Source organism: Salvelinus fontinalis, chromosome 39 (genome assembly GCF_029448725.1).
Source record: "Salvelinus fontinalis isolate EN_2023a chromosome 39, ASM2944872v1, whole genome shotgun sequence".
Classification (NCBI taxonomy): domain Eukaryota; kingdom Metazoa; phylum Chordata; class Actinopteri; order Salmoniformes; family Salmonidae; genus Salvelinus; species Salvelinus fontinalis.
The window spans coordinates 7,985,518-8,003,943 of record NC_074703.1 but is presented as its reverse complement, the minus strand read 5'-3'; the positions used below and the strand labels follow the sequence as shown (position 1 = coordinate 8,003,943).

The window sequence follows — 18,426 nt, the reverse complement described above, 5'->3', positions numbered from 1 at the left end:
TTTGGAAAATGCATCATGTATGTGTGCAGCAAAGGAACCTAAGTACACTTGAATTCAGATGTTTCCACACTGCATAGGAATAATGTTATTTTCAAACGAACCAAGTCTGTTAACATATCCCAGACTTATTCAGGCAACCTAGTCACAGGTTTGAAAAGAACCGGAGCCATTTGCCAAATTTTGGAAATTAATTTAAAGTACTGAAAGAAGTGGTTATACAGTATTTTATTATGCTTCTATTCCTTTATGAAAATAACAACTGCAAACTTTGTAAAATCTCTGTCAATATGGCCCACATTGTCTGTAACTTTGTAGCGAGTGCCTAATCTTAAGTGTCAGTACTAAGATACTGCTGTGTGTGTCTAGGAGTGGAAATGATCCCCATAGAAGACTCGGTCAGAGAAACAGATCCCTGGTCAGACTGGAGACCAGAGAGACTGAGGGAGACCCCAACAGCAGATGAAGAGGAGGGTGAAGAACTCACTGTAACCCACCCTGAAGAGAGGAGGGAGGAAGAGGGGAGGAGCGAGGAAGGACTAACTCTAGAGACTGACTCTGAGAAGTGGAGAATAGAGGAGGAGAAGGGGGCAGCAGAGCAGGAGGGCCATGAGGAAGAGCGAGGGATGGAGGAAGAGAGAAAGCTGGTTGGAGGGCTTGATTACAGAGAGAAGAGATTTGAAAATGGGCAGATAGAAGCTGATGAGGAACATGAAGAGGAGGAGAAGAGAAGAGATAATGGAGAGGGGAGACATGAAGAAGGGATTAGATCAGATGATGAGGAGAGAGATGGTAAGGAACAGAGATCATATGGAGGAGAGGAGAAACTAGAAGAAGACCTGAGAGTTGGGGAAGTTAAAGGACCCAGTGTAGATCAAAGCGAGGGAGACTACTTAGTAGTCATAGACCTCCCCCCTCCAACCAGCACTTCCTCCTCTCCTGTAGAAAAAATAATGGACACTCAACCTGTCAATCAAGCTATCAACAAACCCATGTCCCCTCCCCCTGCAGATATGCCTGTTCCACTTTATGATGTCACTCCTCCACCTGCCACTCAACATGGCCTTCCCCCAGTTACACCCTCTACCCCCTCTCAAGTTCCAGAGTCTGCCACTCATGCTCTCGCTCAACCTGCCAGTCATATCCAAGACCATATCCAGGCCATCTCATTGGCGGATAGTGAGCTCATTATTGTTCAGAGTGTGACTGACAGCTCCCAGACCAACCTTAGGGAGTGGGAGAGTTTTGTTTCCCAGGCTATGGAGGATAAAGTTGGCCCAATTGTCAAGGTTTCAATCAATGACAATCAGACTGAGAGGAACAGCATTGTCTTTCTCAAAGAGACAGAAAATACAGTCAAGCAGCTAAAGTCTACAACCAAACCAAAACAAGCAAAACCCACAGCCAAGGAACGGCAACCTACAGCCAAGGAACTGCAACCTACAGCCAAGGAACTGCAACCTACAGCCAAACCAAAAGAGATGACAAAACCAACAGCCAAGGAACTGCAACCTACAGCCAAGGAACTGCAACCTACAGCCAAACCAAAAGAGATGACAAAACCCACAGCCAAGGAACTGCAACCTACAGCCAAACCAAAAGAGATGACAAAACCCACAGCCAAGGAACTGCAACCTACAGCCAAGGAACTGAAACCTACAGCCAAGGAACTGCAACCTACAGCCAAGGAACTGCAACCTACAGCCAAACCAAAAGAGATGACAAAACCCACAGCCAAGGAACTGCAACCAACAGTCAAACCAAAAGAGATGACAAAACCCACAGCCAAGGAACTGAAACCAACAGCCAAACCAAAAGAGATGACAAAACCCACAGCCAAGGAACTGCAACCAACAGTCAAACCAAAAGTGACGGTACAGACAAACTCCACACCCAAAACACAACAGACAAACCAGACACCCAAAACACAACAGGCAAAACCCACAGCCAAGGAACTGCAACCAACAGCCAAACCCAAAGTGACGGTACAGACAAACTCCACACCCAAAACACAACAGACAAACCATACACCCAAAACACAACAGACAAAACCTACACCCAAAACACAACAGGCAAAACCCACAGCCAAGGAACTACAACCTACAGCCAAACCAAAAGAGATAACAAAACCAACAGTGACGGTACAGACAAACCCTACACCCAAAACACTAGACACAAAGCATATACCCAAAACACTACACACAAACTCCACACCCAAAACACAACAGACAAACCATACACCCAAAACACAACAGACAAAACCTACACCCGAAACACAACTGACAGAGCCTACACCTGAAACACAACTGAGAAAGCCTAGATCTGAAACACAACTGACAAAACCTACACCCAAAACACAACAGACAAAACCTACAGCCAGACCAGCAGTGCCAAAACACACAATGAAGCTGACATCGACCACCAATAATCTCAAGACAAAGACAGGGAAACATCAAAAGAAAGACAAAATAAATGAGAGGAAAGGTAAACCTCTGAAAAAGGACAACAAAACCAAAGAGACAAAACAGGAGAAGAAGGAGGGCACAAATCCGGCGTACTTCCCCTACTTCAAAGACAACTACTGTCCCCCAGAGTGTGCCTGCTATGGACGGTGAGATGTTCTCGGACTAAATCAGGCTTACTATTGCCCATTTGTAATTAATTCTATTTTATCATTATGCTATTTCCATAGTCTTATTTAATCACCCATACCATTTTGTACAGTAATGTTTGTTGTGTGGATAATGTATACGTCTTTACATGACCACATTCATTACTCCAATGTTTTCTATTGTCCCCTTTCCCAGAGTGGTCCAGTGTTCCGACAAGGGGGTGGAGAAGGTTCCGTACGGCATCCCTTATAACTCCCGCTACGTCCTCCTGATGAACAACCGCATCGACAGCATTCAGCTGGACCTGCTCAATGAGTACCTGTCCATGGAGTTCCTGGTGCTCAGCAACAACCGGCTGACAGACTGCTCCATCGAGGGGGCATTCGAGGGCATCCCGGCCCTGAGGCGGCTCTACTTGGACCGGAACCTACTGGAGAGTGTGCCCACAGACCTGCCCGCCTCCCTGGAAGAGCTGCGTCTGGATGACAACCATCTGAACGTGATGTCGGAGGGGGCCTGGGCCCACTGCCCCGGCCTGCTGGTCCTCAGCCTGAGCAACAACAGCCTGGGGAATGGGAACGATACTCTCCCCGCCAGTGTGCTCTCACCTCTGGGCAGCCTGCGCACCCTCAGCCTGGACCACAACCGGCTGGCCTCGGTGCCTCTGGGCTTACCGCTATCTATCAGGGAGTTGTACCTCCGTGGCAACCTTATCCAGAAGTTCCCAGGGGAGGCCTTCATGGGCACCTCAGAGCTGGTGATTCTGGATTTGAGCGCTAACCGGCTAACCAACCATGGCTTACTCAGGGAGTCCCTCGTCAACGCCACCCACATGGAGAGCCTCAACTTAGAGGGCAACCAGCTCAAGAAGGTACCCCGCCACCTCCCCTCTTCCCTCAAAACCCTCAACCTGGAGGGCAACCTCATCTCCTCCGTGGGCAAAGCCTCCTTCCTCCACCTCCCCCACCTGGAGCACCTGGGCCTGGCCAGTAACAAGATAGCCAGGGTGGCCTTGGGGGCCTTCAGGGCACTGCCCGTCCTGCACCAGCTGGACCTGTGTCACAACGCCCTGAACCAGGTGCCCAGGCAGCTGCCCCGGGGGCTACACTCGGTGGCACTCACACACAACAAGATCCACTCAGTGCCCCGCGACGCCTTCTGCTGGGGGGGTTCAGACCCCGGCCTCAGCAGCCTGGTGCTGGTGCAGCTGGAGCACAACCTCATAGACCTGGGCCACCTGGACGCAAAAGCCTTCCACTGCCTCAGAGGCTTCCAGGTGGTACACTTCTACTGAGCTGTAGTCTATAGAATCCAGCAGGACAGTCATACTGCAAATATAGATTATAGAAAGTCCCACAACTGAAACCAATTGCAGTGTTTTTTCTGCTCAACCTGAAAGTCCGTTGGGCTCCAACATGGCGGTAAAATGTTCTGCAATACACATAGAGAAGCAGACATCATGTCGGGAGCTGATTTTGATTAAACATTACAAGATAACAATGCAAGATGGCCAGTTGAGTGAACTTGGATCTCAATGTGGATAGCTATACTGTACTGTATGTCGTTGCTTTGGGTAAAGCTGTGATTGATGGAAGCCGCGATAAGTGTTCAGAGAAAATACTTACTTGAACCGCTCCCATGAAGTCTGTGTTGAAAGACTACGGCCTACTTAAAGGTCAATGACATGCAGTTGAAGTCGAACGTTTTCATACGCATACATTTAAACTCAGTTTTTCACAATTCATGACATTTAATCCTAGTAAAAATTCTCTGTCTTAGGTCAGTTAGGATCACCACTATTTTAAGAATGTGAAATGTCAGTATAATAGTAGAGAGAATTATTTATTTCAGCTTGTATTTATTTCATCACATTCCCAGTGGATCAGAAGTTTACAAACACTCAATTAGTATTTGGTAGTATTGCCTTTAAACTGTTTAACTTGGGTGAAATGTTTCGGGTAGTCTTCCACAAGCTTCCCACAATAAATTGGGTCAATTTTGTCCCATTCCTCCTGACAGAGCTGGTGCAACTGAGTCAGGTTTGTAGACCTCCTTGCTCGCACACGCCTTTTCAGTTCTGCTGACAAATTTTCTATGGGATTGAGGTCAGGGCTTTGTGGCCACTCCAATACCTTGACTTTGTTGTCCTTAAGCCATTTTGCCACAACTTTGGAAGTATGCTTGGGGTCATTGTCCATTTGGAAAACCCATTAGCAACCAAGCTTTAACTTCCTGACCGATGTCTTGAGATGTTTCTTCAATATATTCACATAATTTCCCTGCTGCCACCCCCGTGCTTCACGGTAGGGATGGTGTTCTTCGGCTTGCAACCCTCCCCCTTTTTCCTCCAAACATAAAGATGGTCATTGCGGTCAAACAGTTCTATTTTTGTTTCATCAGACCAAAGGACATTTCTCCAAAAATGTATGATCTTTGTCCCCATGTGCAGTTGCAAACTGTAGTCTGGCTTTTTTATGGCGGTTTTGGAGCAGTGGCTTCTTCCTTGCTTAGCTGCCTTTCAGGTTATGTCGATATAGGACTCGTTTTACTGTGGATATAGATACTTTTTTACCTGTTTCCTCCAGCATCTTCACAATTTCCTTTGCTTTGTTCTGGGATTGATTTGAACTTTTTGCACCTAAGTATGTTCACCTCTAGGAGACAGAATGCGTCTCTTTCCTGAGCAGTATGATGGCTGCTTGGTCATATGGTGTTTATACTTGCGTACTGTTGTTTGTACATATGAACGTGGTACCTTCAGGCGTTTGGAAATTGCTCCCAAGGATGAACCAGACTTGTGAAGGTCTACAATTATTTTTCTGAGGTCTTGGCTGATATCTTTTGATTTTCCCATTATGTCAAGGTAAGAGGCACTGAGTTTGAAGGTAAGCCTTGAAATACATCCATAGGTACACCTCCAATTGACTCAAATTATGTCAACTAGCCTATCAGAAGCTTCTAAAACCATGACATAATTTTGGCGAATTTTCCAAGCTGTTTAAAGGCACAGTCAACTTAGAGTATGTAAACTTCTGACCCACTGGAATTGTGATACCGTGAATTATAAGAGAAATAATCTGTATGTAAACAATTGTTGGAAAAATTACTTGTGTCATGCACAAAGTAGATGTCCTAACCGACTTGCCAAAACTATAGTTTGTTAACAAGAAATTTGTGGAGTGGTTGAAAACGACTCCAACCTAAGTGTATGTAAACTTCCGACTTCAACTTTATGTGACTGTCAGCTGTATCTTAGCAATCTTATCATTGGAACAATTGTTAGCTAAATGTGTTTCTATTTAATGTTGTCATGTGACTTAAAGTGCCATTAGTGGTCTGGATGAGTCTCTTTTTTTGGAAAGGGGTGAATTGGCGAGTAAATGGCAAAGCCTTATTAACAAAAGCAACTCCATTTCAACTCACGTTGGCCTCGGGCAAGAAACTATAGCACAGTCTAGGAAAAATGTCTGCCTGCTGCAAAATTATTCTCCAAAAGTCCTTTATTAATTTCCAAAACCACCTCCTGATACTTTTCATAAGAGGGCTGAGGTAATATTTGATTGCCTATCGTTATTTAAGCCAAAATGTGTTTATCTGAAGGCAAGTTTATTTTCTGGGTAAAAGCTTGGCCGTGCTGTACACCAAATCTTTGGCTTGGCTGCTGGTTATTGTTGGATAGAAACATGATTTTAAACTTTGGCAGCCGTTTTTCAAGGGCACCACTTGTTTTTTTCATGCCTCATAATGGCCTCTCCAGTCCAAATGTTTCCATTCTAAAGCGTTCTCTCCGCTTCCTGTAAACAAGTTAATAAGATATGTTTTTTTATATAAAATGTGTATACAGCCATGTCTGGTGATTAACTGCACCAAAATTATCAAACATCCTGGGAGAATAACACATTCAAATCAGAGTTTCTTGATTAGATCATGTTTTACCCTGTAGCAATGATGGATAACTGCTGTACATTGCAAATGTATCCATGATTGGATGTTGATACTGTGCATTCGGGAATGTATTCAGACCCCTTGACTTTTTCCACATTTTGTTACATTAAAGCCTTATTCTAAAATTGATTCAATTAATTATTTTCCTCAACAATCTACACACAATACCCCATAATAACAGAGTGAAAACAGGTTTTTAGACATTTTTGCAAATGTATTACAAATAAAAAACTGAATTCAGACCCTTTGCTATGAGATTCGAAAATAAGCTCAGGTACATCCTGTTTCCATTGATCATCCTTGAAATGTTTCTACAACTTGATTGGAGTCCACCTGTGGTAAAGTCAATTGATTGGACATGATTTGGAAATTCACAAACCTGTCTATATAAGGTCCACTGTTGACAGTTCATGTCAGAGCAAAAACCAAGCCATGATCTCTGAGACAGGATTGTGTCGAGGCACAGATCTGGGGAATGTGTTTGGATGTTTGGCCACTAGATGTCAGTAACATATAAAGGGAAAGAGAATGAAGTAACAGGTAAAACCCTAACTGTATGCAATGAATACATTTATGATGAACAGAACATTCAGAGGCAGATTTGGCCCTGCTTCAATAGCCAAAAATAAAATTGCTGCAATTAAAATTCAAGGAAGTTTATTTTTGGCTGAAAAAAAGTCAATTAAACTCACACCTGCATGGTCTCTCTCCTTCTCATACATATACTGAGTCAGCTACCATTTGACATTATAGTCATCTCTCTTATCCAGAGAGACTTACAGTATTAAATCCATACATTTTCATAGTGGTCCCCCTTGGGAATCAAAGCCACAACCCTGGCTTTGCAAGCGCCATGCTCTACAAACTGAACAACACGGGAAAATAAAGACTTTCACAGAGTAGTGACAGCTTGTGATCCCCCTTTTCAATACAGTGAGAGTATTTACTATTTACACCAGGAGAAATAACGGAGGGTAAAAGAAAGGCTGAACAGAAGAGAGAAAGATGATACACAGAATCTAATCTAGAGAGTTGAGTGAGGTGATTGGTGCTCTCTCTCTTTCTCTCAATTTCTCTCTCAATTTCTCTCTCCCTCTCTCTTTCTTCCTCTCTCTTTTTCTCTCTCATAACATTGCTCAGCTACGTGGCAGTGCACCCATAAGGCCTGTGAAAGAGGAGGGGGAGGGGGAGGGAGATGAGCGAGGGAAGGAGAGTGAAAGGCAGGATGGTTCCAGACTTCATTTTCTCCTACGTGCACGGAGGAGAGGCGCTTTTGGCAGGCCTGGGGTCCACCAGCACCTCCCTATGGTCCAGCAGGACCTCCGCTCTCACAGCACTGTCTACCTGACGCTACTGCCCCCTTCCCTCTTCCCTCTTTTTGTCTCTCTCTCCTGGTCTCTCTTTTTCTCCCTTTCTCTTCCTCTCTCTCTCTTTCTGTATCTCTCCCTATTCGTCTCCTCCCATTTTCCTCTCCCTTCTTTCCCCAATCCATCTCTGTCTTTCCCTCTCTCTCCCTCCCTCTTAGATCATAGATCTTAGATGACACGTGTCAGGTTTGCAGGTGTGTGTGTGTGATTAGTGCTTGTGCATGCGTGTGTATGTGTGTGAGCACGTATTTATACATGTATGTTTTAATCTATCTCGGTTATTAATAGCATATCACACCTGAGGCATGTGAGTTGGTCTCAAGCTAGAGTTTGACCCATAATGTTAGCAGCCTCTAGCTTCCCTCATGACTTGTTGTGACATGAGCACAGCGGTAAAAGGCTGTTTTCTGAAGGGCTGCTTATTTGTGTACCTCTCAGTGGTTCTCTGTTGGACTCTGACTGACAGCTGTATCACCACGTGAGATAAGTAGTGAAACGTGCAGGCTGGCATCTCAAAATAACTCTCTCTGTCTGCCCTCTCTGTCTGTCTGTCTGACTGGCCTATCAGTCTGTCTGACTGCCCTATCAGTCTGTCTGTCTGCCCTATCAGTCTGTCTATCTGCCCTCTCTCTCTGTCTGTCTGTCTGTCTGTCTGTCTGTCTGCCTGCCTGCCTGCCCTCTCTGTCTGTCATGCTGGCTTCCCTGTCTGGCTGGCTGTCTGTCTGTCTGTCTGGCTGTCTGTCTCTGGCTGTCTGTCTGTTTGTCTGCCCTCTATCTCTCTAACTCTCTCTCTCTCTCTATGTCTGTCTGCCCTCGCTGTCTGTCTGTCTGGCTGCCCTATCTGTCTGTCTGTCTTTCTGTATTTCCTACTGTTGGTCAAATCTCTTCTGATCTATCCATCTGGTCTGTCATCCATTTGTGTGTCAGTTAATTTCTGACTGTCTGTCTTTCCATCTGTCCGCCTGTCTGTATGTTCCACCTCTCCTTATCTGTCCATCTGTTCATTTTTCCAGTCTATTTCTGTCTCTCTGTCCATCTGTCTTCCCATATGTCCTTCTGACAGGGTCTTTTTGTCGGCCAGTCTACCTGTATGTATGTCTGTCGGTCAGTCCGACTGTCCGTCCGTCCATATAGGCTATTTGTCTGTTCTTCCATATATCTATCTGTCCGTCTGTTCAATCATACACCTTTGCCTCACTTTTGCCTGTCTGTCAGACATTTTCTTTCTGTTAGACACAACAAAGAGATCTGTGGAAGGACTGTTGAAATTAAGTTGAACATATATAGAAGAAAGTGACTATGATGTCAGTACAGAGACTCATTGACTACAAATAGGCTGAACAGGAATCCAGCTGAACAAAGAGAAAATTGCATGAGGGAAGAGAGAGCGAGAGAGAGAGGGGGAACGAAGGAGAGAAGGAACAGAACAAAACAGGATATTAAACCGCACCCTTGGAGATCAGACAGACAGACAGACAGACAGACAGACAGACAGACAGACAGACAGACAGAAACAGACAGAAACAGACAGAAACAGACAGAAACAGACAGACAATGTGATGCTTGGAGGCTCGATGTGGTAGGAGGAATGAGTGTTCATCCTCATAAGGCGTTGAATAAGGCGTTATATTTATGAAATATCTCTTTAATGACCAATAAACAACATCTTGAAATGACAACATTAACACGTGTTCTAGCTAAGTGTTCACTGAACACTGATACACAATGGCTTAAAGCAGTCAAACGAATTCCACGGAGGGCCGAGTGTCCGCAGGTTTTTGGTTTTTCCTTTCAAATGAAGACCTAGACAACCAGATGACGGGAGTTCTTTGCTAATTAGTGACATTAATTAATGAGTTTGTAATGAGTGAGTTTGACACATGGCTTGAAGTATTAAGAATTAAAAGGGATGTTAGTTTGAAGCTCACGTTGATGGTTGTGATTGACACTGGGTGTGTTTAATGTCCCGCCTCTCTCATAGACAGTAATTCTCTCATAGACAGTAATTCTCTCATAGACAGTAATTCTCTCATAGACAGTAATTCTCTCATAGACAGTAATTCTCTCATAGACAGTAATTCTCTCATAGACAGTAATTCTCTCATAGACAGTAATTCTCTCATAGACAGTAATTCTCTCATAGACAGTAATTCTCTCATAGACAGTAATTCTCTCATAGACAGTAATTGAATATATGGAAGTGGTGGTAAAAGCGGTACTTCTCCCTCCTACACACACACACACACACACACACACACACACACACACACACACACACACACACACACACACACACACACACACACACACACACACACACACACACACACACACACACACACACACACACACACACACACACACACACACACATACTTATTTTGGTATACAGTACCAGTCAAAAGTTGGACACATCTACTCATTCAAGGGTTTTTCTTTATTTGTACTATTTAGAATAATAGTGAAGACATCAAAACTATGAAATAACACATATGGAATCGTGTAGTAACCAAAAAAGTATAAAACAAATCAAAATATATTTTAGATTTGATATTCTTCAAAGTAGCCACCCTTTGCCTTGATGACAGCTTTGCACACTCTTGGCATTCTCTCAACCAACTTCATGAGGTAGTCACCTGGAATGCTTTTCCAACAGTCTTGAAGGAGTTCCCACATATGCTGAGCACTCGTTGGCTGCTTTTCTTTCACTCTGTGGTCCAACTCATCCCAAACCATCTCAATTGGGTTGAGGTCGGGTGATTGTGGAGGCCAGCTCATCTGATGCAGCACTCCATCACTCTCCTTGGCCAAATAGCCCTTTAACAATCTGGAGGTGTGTTGGGTCATTGTCCTGTTGAAAAACAAATGATAGTCCCACTAAGCGCAAACCACATGGTATGGCGTATCACTGCATAATGCTGTGGTAGCCATGCTGGTTAACTTTGCCTTGAATTCACCAGCAAAGCACCACCACACCATCACACCTCCTCCTTCATGCTTCACGGTGGGAACCACACATGCGGAGATCATCCGTTCACCTACTCTGCATCTCACAAAGACACGGCAGTTCGAACCAAAAATCTCACATTTGGACTCATCAGACCAAAGGACAGATTTCCACCGGTCTAATTTCCATTGCTCGTGTTTCTAGGCCCAAGCAAGTCTCTTCTGATTATTGGTGTCCTTTAGCAGTTGTTTCTTAGCAGTAATTCAACCATGAAGGCCTGACGCAGTCTCCTTTGAACAATTGATGTTGACATGTGTCTGTTACTTGAACTTTGTGAAGCATTTATTTGGGCTGGAATCTGAGGTGCAGTTAGCAGCCAATTTCTGAGGCTGGTAACTCTAATGAACTTATCCTCTGCAGCAGAGGTAACTCTGGGTCTTCCTTCCTGTGGTGGTCCTCATGAGAGCCAGTTTCATCATAGCGTTTGATGGTTTTTGCAACTGTACTTGAAGAAATTTCTGGAAGTTTTCCGCACTGACTTATCTTCATGTCTTAAAACCTCTTTGGGATAGGTGGGGCGCAAGCGCCCCATCTTGACAACATCCGGTGAAATTTTAGAGGGCGAAATTCAAAATACAAAATTCATAATATTAAACATTGATGAAAATACTGGTGTCTTACATCATTTAAAAGCTTAACTTCTGTAACGGGTGACGCTCTCCTCATCCTCGGATGAGGTGAGGAGAGAGGGATCTGAAGACCAAAACGCAGGCTTTGGGAAATAAGCCATCTTTATTATAATATATGATGGCAACACGAAACGAAACAAAACACTTTCAAACTACAAAACAAGAAAACGACGTTGAACGAAACCTGAACATAAACTTACATAACTAAACATAAACTTACGTACAGGAAACAGACGACATCGAAACGAAAACGAAACAAACAAACGCTACAGTCCCATGTGGTACGAACATAACATACGGACACAGGAGACAATCACCCACAAACAAACAGTGAGAATGCCCTACCTAAATATGACTCTTAATTAGAGGCAAACGCAAACCACCTGCCTCTAATCAAGAGCCATACCAGGCAAACCAAAACCAACATAGAAACAGATAACATAGAATGCCCACCCAACCTCACGTCCTGACCAACTAACACACAAAAACTAACATAAATAGGTCAGGAACGTGACAACTTCTTGTTAATCCAGCCGCTTTGTCAGATTTCAAAAAGGCTTTATGGCGAAAGCATACCATGCGATTATCTGAGGACAGCACCCCGTGTACAAATGCATTAAAAACATTTTCCAAACAAGCAGAGACATCACGAAAGTCAGAAATAGTGATAAAATAAATCACTTACCTTTGAAGATCTTCCTCTGTTTGCAATCCCAAGGGTCCCACCTACATAATAAATAGTTGTTTTGTTCGATAAAGTCCTTCTTTATATCCCAAAAAAGTCAGTTTAGTTGGCGCGCTTGATTCAGTAATCCACCTGTTCCCCTCGTTCAAAATGCATACAAAGGAATCCCAAAAGTTACCAATAAACTTCATCCAAACAAGTCAAACAACGTTTCTAATCAATCCTCAGGTACCCTAATATGTAAATAAATTATACAATTTAAGACGTAGAATAGTATGTTCATTACCAGAGATAAATAACAAAGTGCGCTCCCTCATCCACGCGTGCCACAATACTACAGTCAAAATGAGAGCCACTTAGAAAAACTACAAATTCTAGCTCATTTTTCAAAAGACAAGCCTGAAACTCTTTCTAAAGACTGTTGACATCTAGTGGAAGCCCTAGGAACTGCAATCTGGGAGGTATTGCTTTGATTTTCCCATAGACAGCCATTTCAATGGGTGGTGAACTCAAAAACAAAATTCCAGATAGATTTTCCTCTGGTTTTCGCCTGCCATATCAGTTCTGTTATACTCACAGACATTATTTGAACAGTTTTAGAAACTTGTTTTCTATCCAATACTACCAATTATATGCATATCCTAGCTTCTGGGCCTGAGTAACAGGCAGTTTACTTTGGGCACGTCATTGCTCCGAATTTCCTAATACTGCACCCTATTCATAAAAAGTAAAAGTAATGATGGACTGTCATTTGTCTTTGCTTATTTGAGCTGTTCTTGCCATAATATGGTATTTTACCAAATAGTGCTACCTTCTGTATACCAACCCTACCTTGTCACAACACAACTGATTGGCTCAAACGCATTAACCTTTCTAGCCCAGGTGTTCCGCTAGCGGAACACCCACAACATTCCGCTGAAAAGGCAGCACCCGAAATTAAAATATATTTTTTAGAAATATGTAACTTTCACACATTAACAAGTCCAATAGAGCAAATGAAAGATAAACATCTTGTTAATCTACCCATCGTGTCCAAAAACACAACATATATTTATGTTAGATCACCACCAAATCCAAAAAACACACAGCCATTTTTCCCAGCCAAAGATAGTCACACAAAATCAGAAATAGAGATAAAATGAATCACTAACCTTTGATAATCATCAGATGAAACTCATAGGACATCATGTTACACAATACATTTATGTTTTGTTCGATAATGTGCATATTTATATCCACAAATTTCGGTTTACATTGGCGCCATGTTCAGAAATGCCTTCATAATATGCGGAGTAATTACAGAGAGCCACGTCAAATAACAGAAATACTCATCATAAACTTTGATGAAAGATACATGTTTTACATATAATTAAAGATACACTGGTTCTTAATGCAACCGCTGTGTCAGATTTTTTTTTAACTTTAGGAAAAAGCATACCATGCAATAATCTGAGACAGTGCTCAGAAATACACAACATTTCTCCTCCATGTTGGAGTCAACAGAAATACGAAATGACATCATAAATATTCCCTTACCTTTGATGATCTTTCATCAGAATGCAGTGCCAGGAATCCTAGTTCCACAATAAATCGTTGTTTTGTTCGATAATGTCCATTACTAGGGTCCAATTAGCTACTTTTGCTAGCACTTTTAGTTCACATGTCCAAAGTTTTCGGCCAAAAACTTTAAAAGGTTATATTCCAGGTCGAATAAACTGGTCAAATTAAGTAGAGAATCAATCTTCAGGATGTTGTTATCATATATATCCAATAACATTCCAACCGGAGCATTTCTTCATGTCTGTATAAGTAATGGAGTAATGGAAGTAATGGAACACATGGCCATTTCATGACTAGCGCGCATGACCAGAAACTAGCATTCTGCCAGACCACTGACTCAAATAGCTGTCATCCGGCCCCACATCACACTAGAGGCTTCATTCCACGTTCTACAGACTGTTGACATCTAGTGGAAGGCGTAGGAAGTGCAAACAGATCCATATATTACAAGGAATTGAATAGGCGATGACTTTAACATTGACCCTTCTCAGAATTCTCACTTCCTGTTTGGAAGTTTGCCTGCCATATGAGTTCTGTTATACTCACAGACATAATTCAAACAGTTTTAGAAACTTCAGAGTGTTTTCTATCCAATAGTAATAATAATATGCATATATTAGCATCTGGGACAGAGTAGGAGGCAGTTCACTTTGGGCAAGCGATTCATCCAAAGTGAAAATGCTGCCCCCTATCCCAAACAGGTTTTAAGAAGGAAAGAAATTCCACAAATTAACTTTAATAAAGGCACACCTGTTAATTGTGTCTACCTAATGAAGCTGGTTGAGAGAATGCGAAGAGTGTGCAAAGCTGTCATCAAGGCAAAGGGTGGCTACTTTGAAGAATCTCAAATAAGAAATATATTTTGATTGTGTTTAACACTTTTTTGGTTACTACATGATTCCATATATGTTATTTCATTTTTTTATGTCTTCACTTATTCTACAATGCTGAAAATAGTAGAAATAAAGAAAAACCCTTGAATGAGTAGGTGTGTCCAAACTTTTAACTGGTACTGTATATCTGCAGTAACAGACACTGCTATTGCATGAGCGAGAGGGAGATGGCGCTTGAGTCAGCAGAGAGAAAGTAAAGAAGGAGGGGAGAGAGAGAGAGAGGATAAAGAGAGAGAGGATAAAGAGAGAGAGGAAAAAGAGAGAGAGAGATAGAGAGAGGGGAGGGGATAAAGAGATACAGAGAGTGGAGGAGATAAAGAGAGAGAGAGGAGGGGATGAAAAGAGAGAGAGAGAGCGAGAGAGAGAGAGAGAGAGAGAGAGAGAGAGAGAGAGAGAGAGAGGAGGGGATAAAGAGAGAGACCATGGGAGCCAGACGGACCTCTACACACACACACACTTTTTGTTCCTGGCCATAAAAACCCATAAGGCTGTGTGCTGCACTGACAACTCACACATGCGTGTACACAAACTCACACCACACACACATAAACACACACACACATTTTTCTGCAGGGGCTCCACAAGGGGGCCAGAGTGTTTTCCTTTTTGGAGAGGCAGGGGATCTCTCTACCGCCCAGTTACAGAGTAGCCTAGCAGTGCAGACAGGCGTAGCAGCTCACATTATTCCTAGTACAGTAGATAAACATCAATACACACCTTGAGATATACACACAAACTATTTCATGGAGAAGGTGGAGGTGGTACGCTTTAAGTTGTCTCAGATCTAGTTGTATGTTATAGAGAGAGGCAAATGAATGAACTGCACCAGTTTGTAGAGCAGTACGGCAAACTAGAGGAGTTACCGAGAGAGAGGGAGAGAGAGAGCAAAAGAGAGAGGGACAGAGTGAATGAGAGAAATAAATAGAGAAAGACTGAAAGAGAGATATAGAAGGGTGTGTTTTCCTTTACCTCTCCAACCAGTGTCTCTCTCTATGGTCTTTATCCTGTGGTCTCTGTCTATGGTCTTTATCCTATGGTCTCTGTCTATGGTCTTTATCCTATGGTCTTTATCCAAGGGTCTCTGTCTATGGTCTTTATCCTATGGTCTCTGTCTATGGTCTTTATCCTATGGTCTCTGTCTATGGTCTTTATCCTATGGTCTTTATCCTATGGTCTCTGTCTATGGTCTTTATCCTATGGTCTCTGTCTATGGTCTTTATCCTATGGTCTCTGTCTATGGTCTTTATCCTATGGTCTCTGTCTATGGTCTTTATCCTATGGTCTTTATCCTATGGTCTCTGTCTATGGTCTTTATCCTATGGTCTTTATCCTATGGTCTCTGTCTATGGTCTTTATCCTATGGTCTTTATCCTATGGTCTCTGTCTATGGTCTTTATCAAATGGTCTCTCTCTATGGTCTCTGTCTATGGTCTGTATCCAATGGTCTCTGTCTATGGTCTCTCTCTATGGTCTCTGTCTATGGTCTCTGTCTATGGTCTTTATCCTATGGTCTCTGTCTATGGTCTTTATCCTGTGGTCTCTGTCTATGGTCTCTGTCTATGGTCTCTGTCTATGGTCTCTGTCTATTGTCTTTATCCTATGGTCTCTGTCTGTGGTCTTTCTCTATGGTCTCTGTCTGTGGTCTCTGTCTATGGTCTTTATCCAAGGGTCTCTGTCTATGGTCTCTCTCTATGGTCTCTGTCTGTGGTCTCTGTCTATGGTCTTTATCCTATGGTCTCTCTCTATGGTCTTTATCCTGTGGTCTCTGTCTATGGTCTTTATCCTGTGGTCTCTGTCTATGGTCTTTATCCTATGGTCTCTGTCTATGGTCTTTATCCTATGGTCTCTCTCTATGGTCTTTATCCTGTGGTCTCTGTCTATGGTCTTTATCCTGTGGTCTCTGTCTATGGTCTTTATCCTGTGGTCTCTGTCTATGGTCTTTATCCTGTGGTCTTTATCCTATGGTCTCTCTCTATGGTCTTTATCCTATGGTCTCTGTCTATGGTCTTTATCCTGTGGTCTCTGTCTATGGTCTTTATCCTATGTTCTCTGTCTATGGTCTCTGTCTATGGTCTCTGTCTATGGTCTTTATCCTGTGGTCTCTGTCTATGGTCTTTATCCTATGTTCTCTGTCTATGTTCTCTGTCTATGGTCTTTATCCTATGGTCTTTATCCTGTGGTCTCTCTCTATGGTCTTTATCCTATGGTCTCTGTCTATGGTCTCTGTCTATGAACTCTGTCTATGGTCTCTGTCTATGGTCTTTATCCTATGGTCTCTGTCTATGGTCTTTATCTATGGTCTCTCTCTATGGTCTTTATCCTATGGTCTCTGTCTATGGTCTCTGTCTATGGTCTCTGTCTATGGTCTCTGTCTATGGTGTTTAGTCGCCAGAAAACGCTAACATCCAGTTTCAGGGATACGGTATTTTCAATCTAACTTACGTTTCCCCTGAAAAAAGGAAATGGGAATTACTACTACTTTAGGTTAATAGTCCTTAATCATAAAAGCCGAGGTAACGTCGTGGTGGTTACGCCATCGACGGGGTAAACTGCAATACCAGTCATAGAAGAAGAGTCCACATTGCTGCCTTAATTACCACATCGGTGTGTGGGCTTGTCTACATGTGGTTGGCGTTGTCAAAGAAAAGCCAGCAGTAACAGAGAGAGAGAGTGAGTCCACTGAATCCCCACACACAGACACTAGGCTTATCGCTCAACACAGTGTCTAAGGCGTGTGTCAAACTACTTCCACGGTGGGCAGAGTATCTGCGGGTTTTGGCTCCTCCCTATGTGTGTGTACTTGTACTTGATTGATAAATTATGATGACTGATTAGTAAGGAACTCCCCTCATCTGGTTGTCTAAAACCCGCAGACATTAGGCCCTTCATGGATTGAGTTTGACACCCCTGGTCTAAGGGCATAGAAATAGAAGGGCCTAGAATGGCATTCACCAAAACGCTACATTTAAGGGGAATGTTTGCTTTCAATAAGGATGGGAAAGGATCTAACTTAGGCATGTAAATCATGCATTGACATCAGTGGGAGATTTGCAGAGAATGTTGATTTTACAATTCGGAATGTTGTTGCATATTTTACACATTCTGTTTCTTCGTTGCAGTCTGAGGAAAGAGGTCATCTGATTGGTTCCCCTGATAAATCAAAGGGGTCATAGATCAATTCTCTTGTTTGACTTCTTGTAAATTCCTGCCTTTGTGTCATCACTAGTGAAAAAGGGCCTGAAACCTCGTTAATCCATCAGGTGGCCACCGTAATATGAATGAAAACAAGTTGAAACCTCAGACAGACTTTACAGGCATTCTATCTCTCACTTTTCAGACATGTTATAAGGTGTAGTATAATCTATGGACAGGAAAACCTGTTGAAGTTTACTACTAATAATGGAGAGGAACATTAACTTCCATGCATTAATGTATTGCTTAATATTACCTCACAAAAGATTCCAAAACAATATAAACATTTTTGCAGGAGTTATGTATCCCAACCAGGAAAACCTCAGGGTCCTATTTATGAGATATTTAGATTAAAGGATATATGTTACTATGACAACGTCATCATTTGAAAAACCTTTAAATGAATAGAATGACAGTAAAACCAGTATGTTATGCGTTTCCGAGTAGTAAGCGGAAATTCCCTACGACTGTTTTATTTTCGACTTTGATGGCGAACTTCCTGGAATGCTAACATTCACATCCAGTAATTTTCACTCCGG

At 42.7% G+C, this 18,426-nt stretch overlaps 1 protein-coding gene across 1 annotated transcript; it reads left to right on the top strand.

Annotated features, from left to right (window-relative positions):
• Positions 1-374: 374 nt before the first annotated feature.
• LOC129838358 (titin-like) lies at positions 375-3,903 on the top strand. The gene is made up of 2 exons (XM_055905295.1): positions 375-2,608; positions 2,805-3,903. Exons 1-2 carry the CDS (start codon positions 375-377, stop codon positions 3,901-3,903), a joined length of 3,333 nt encoding a protein of 1,110 aa, XP_055761270.1.
• Positions 3,904-18,426: the final 14,523 nt, after the last annotated feature.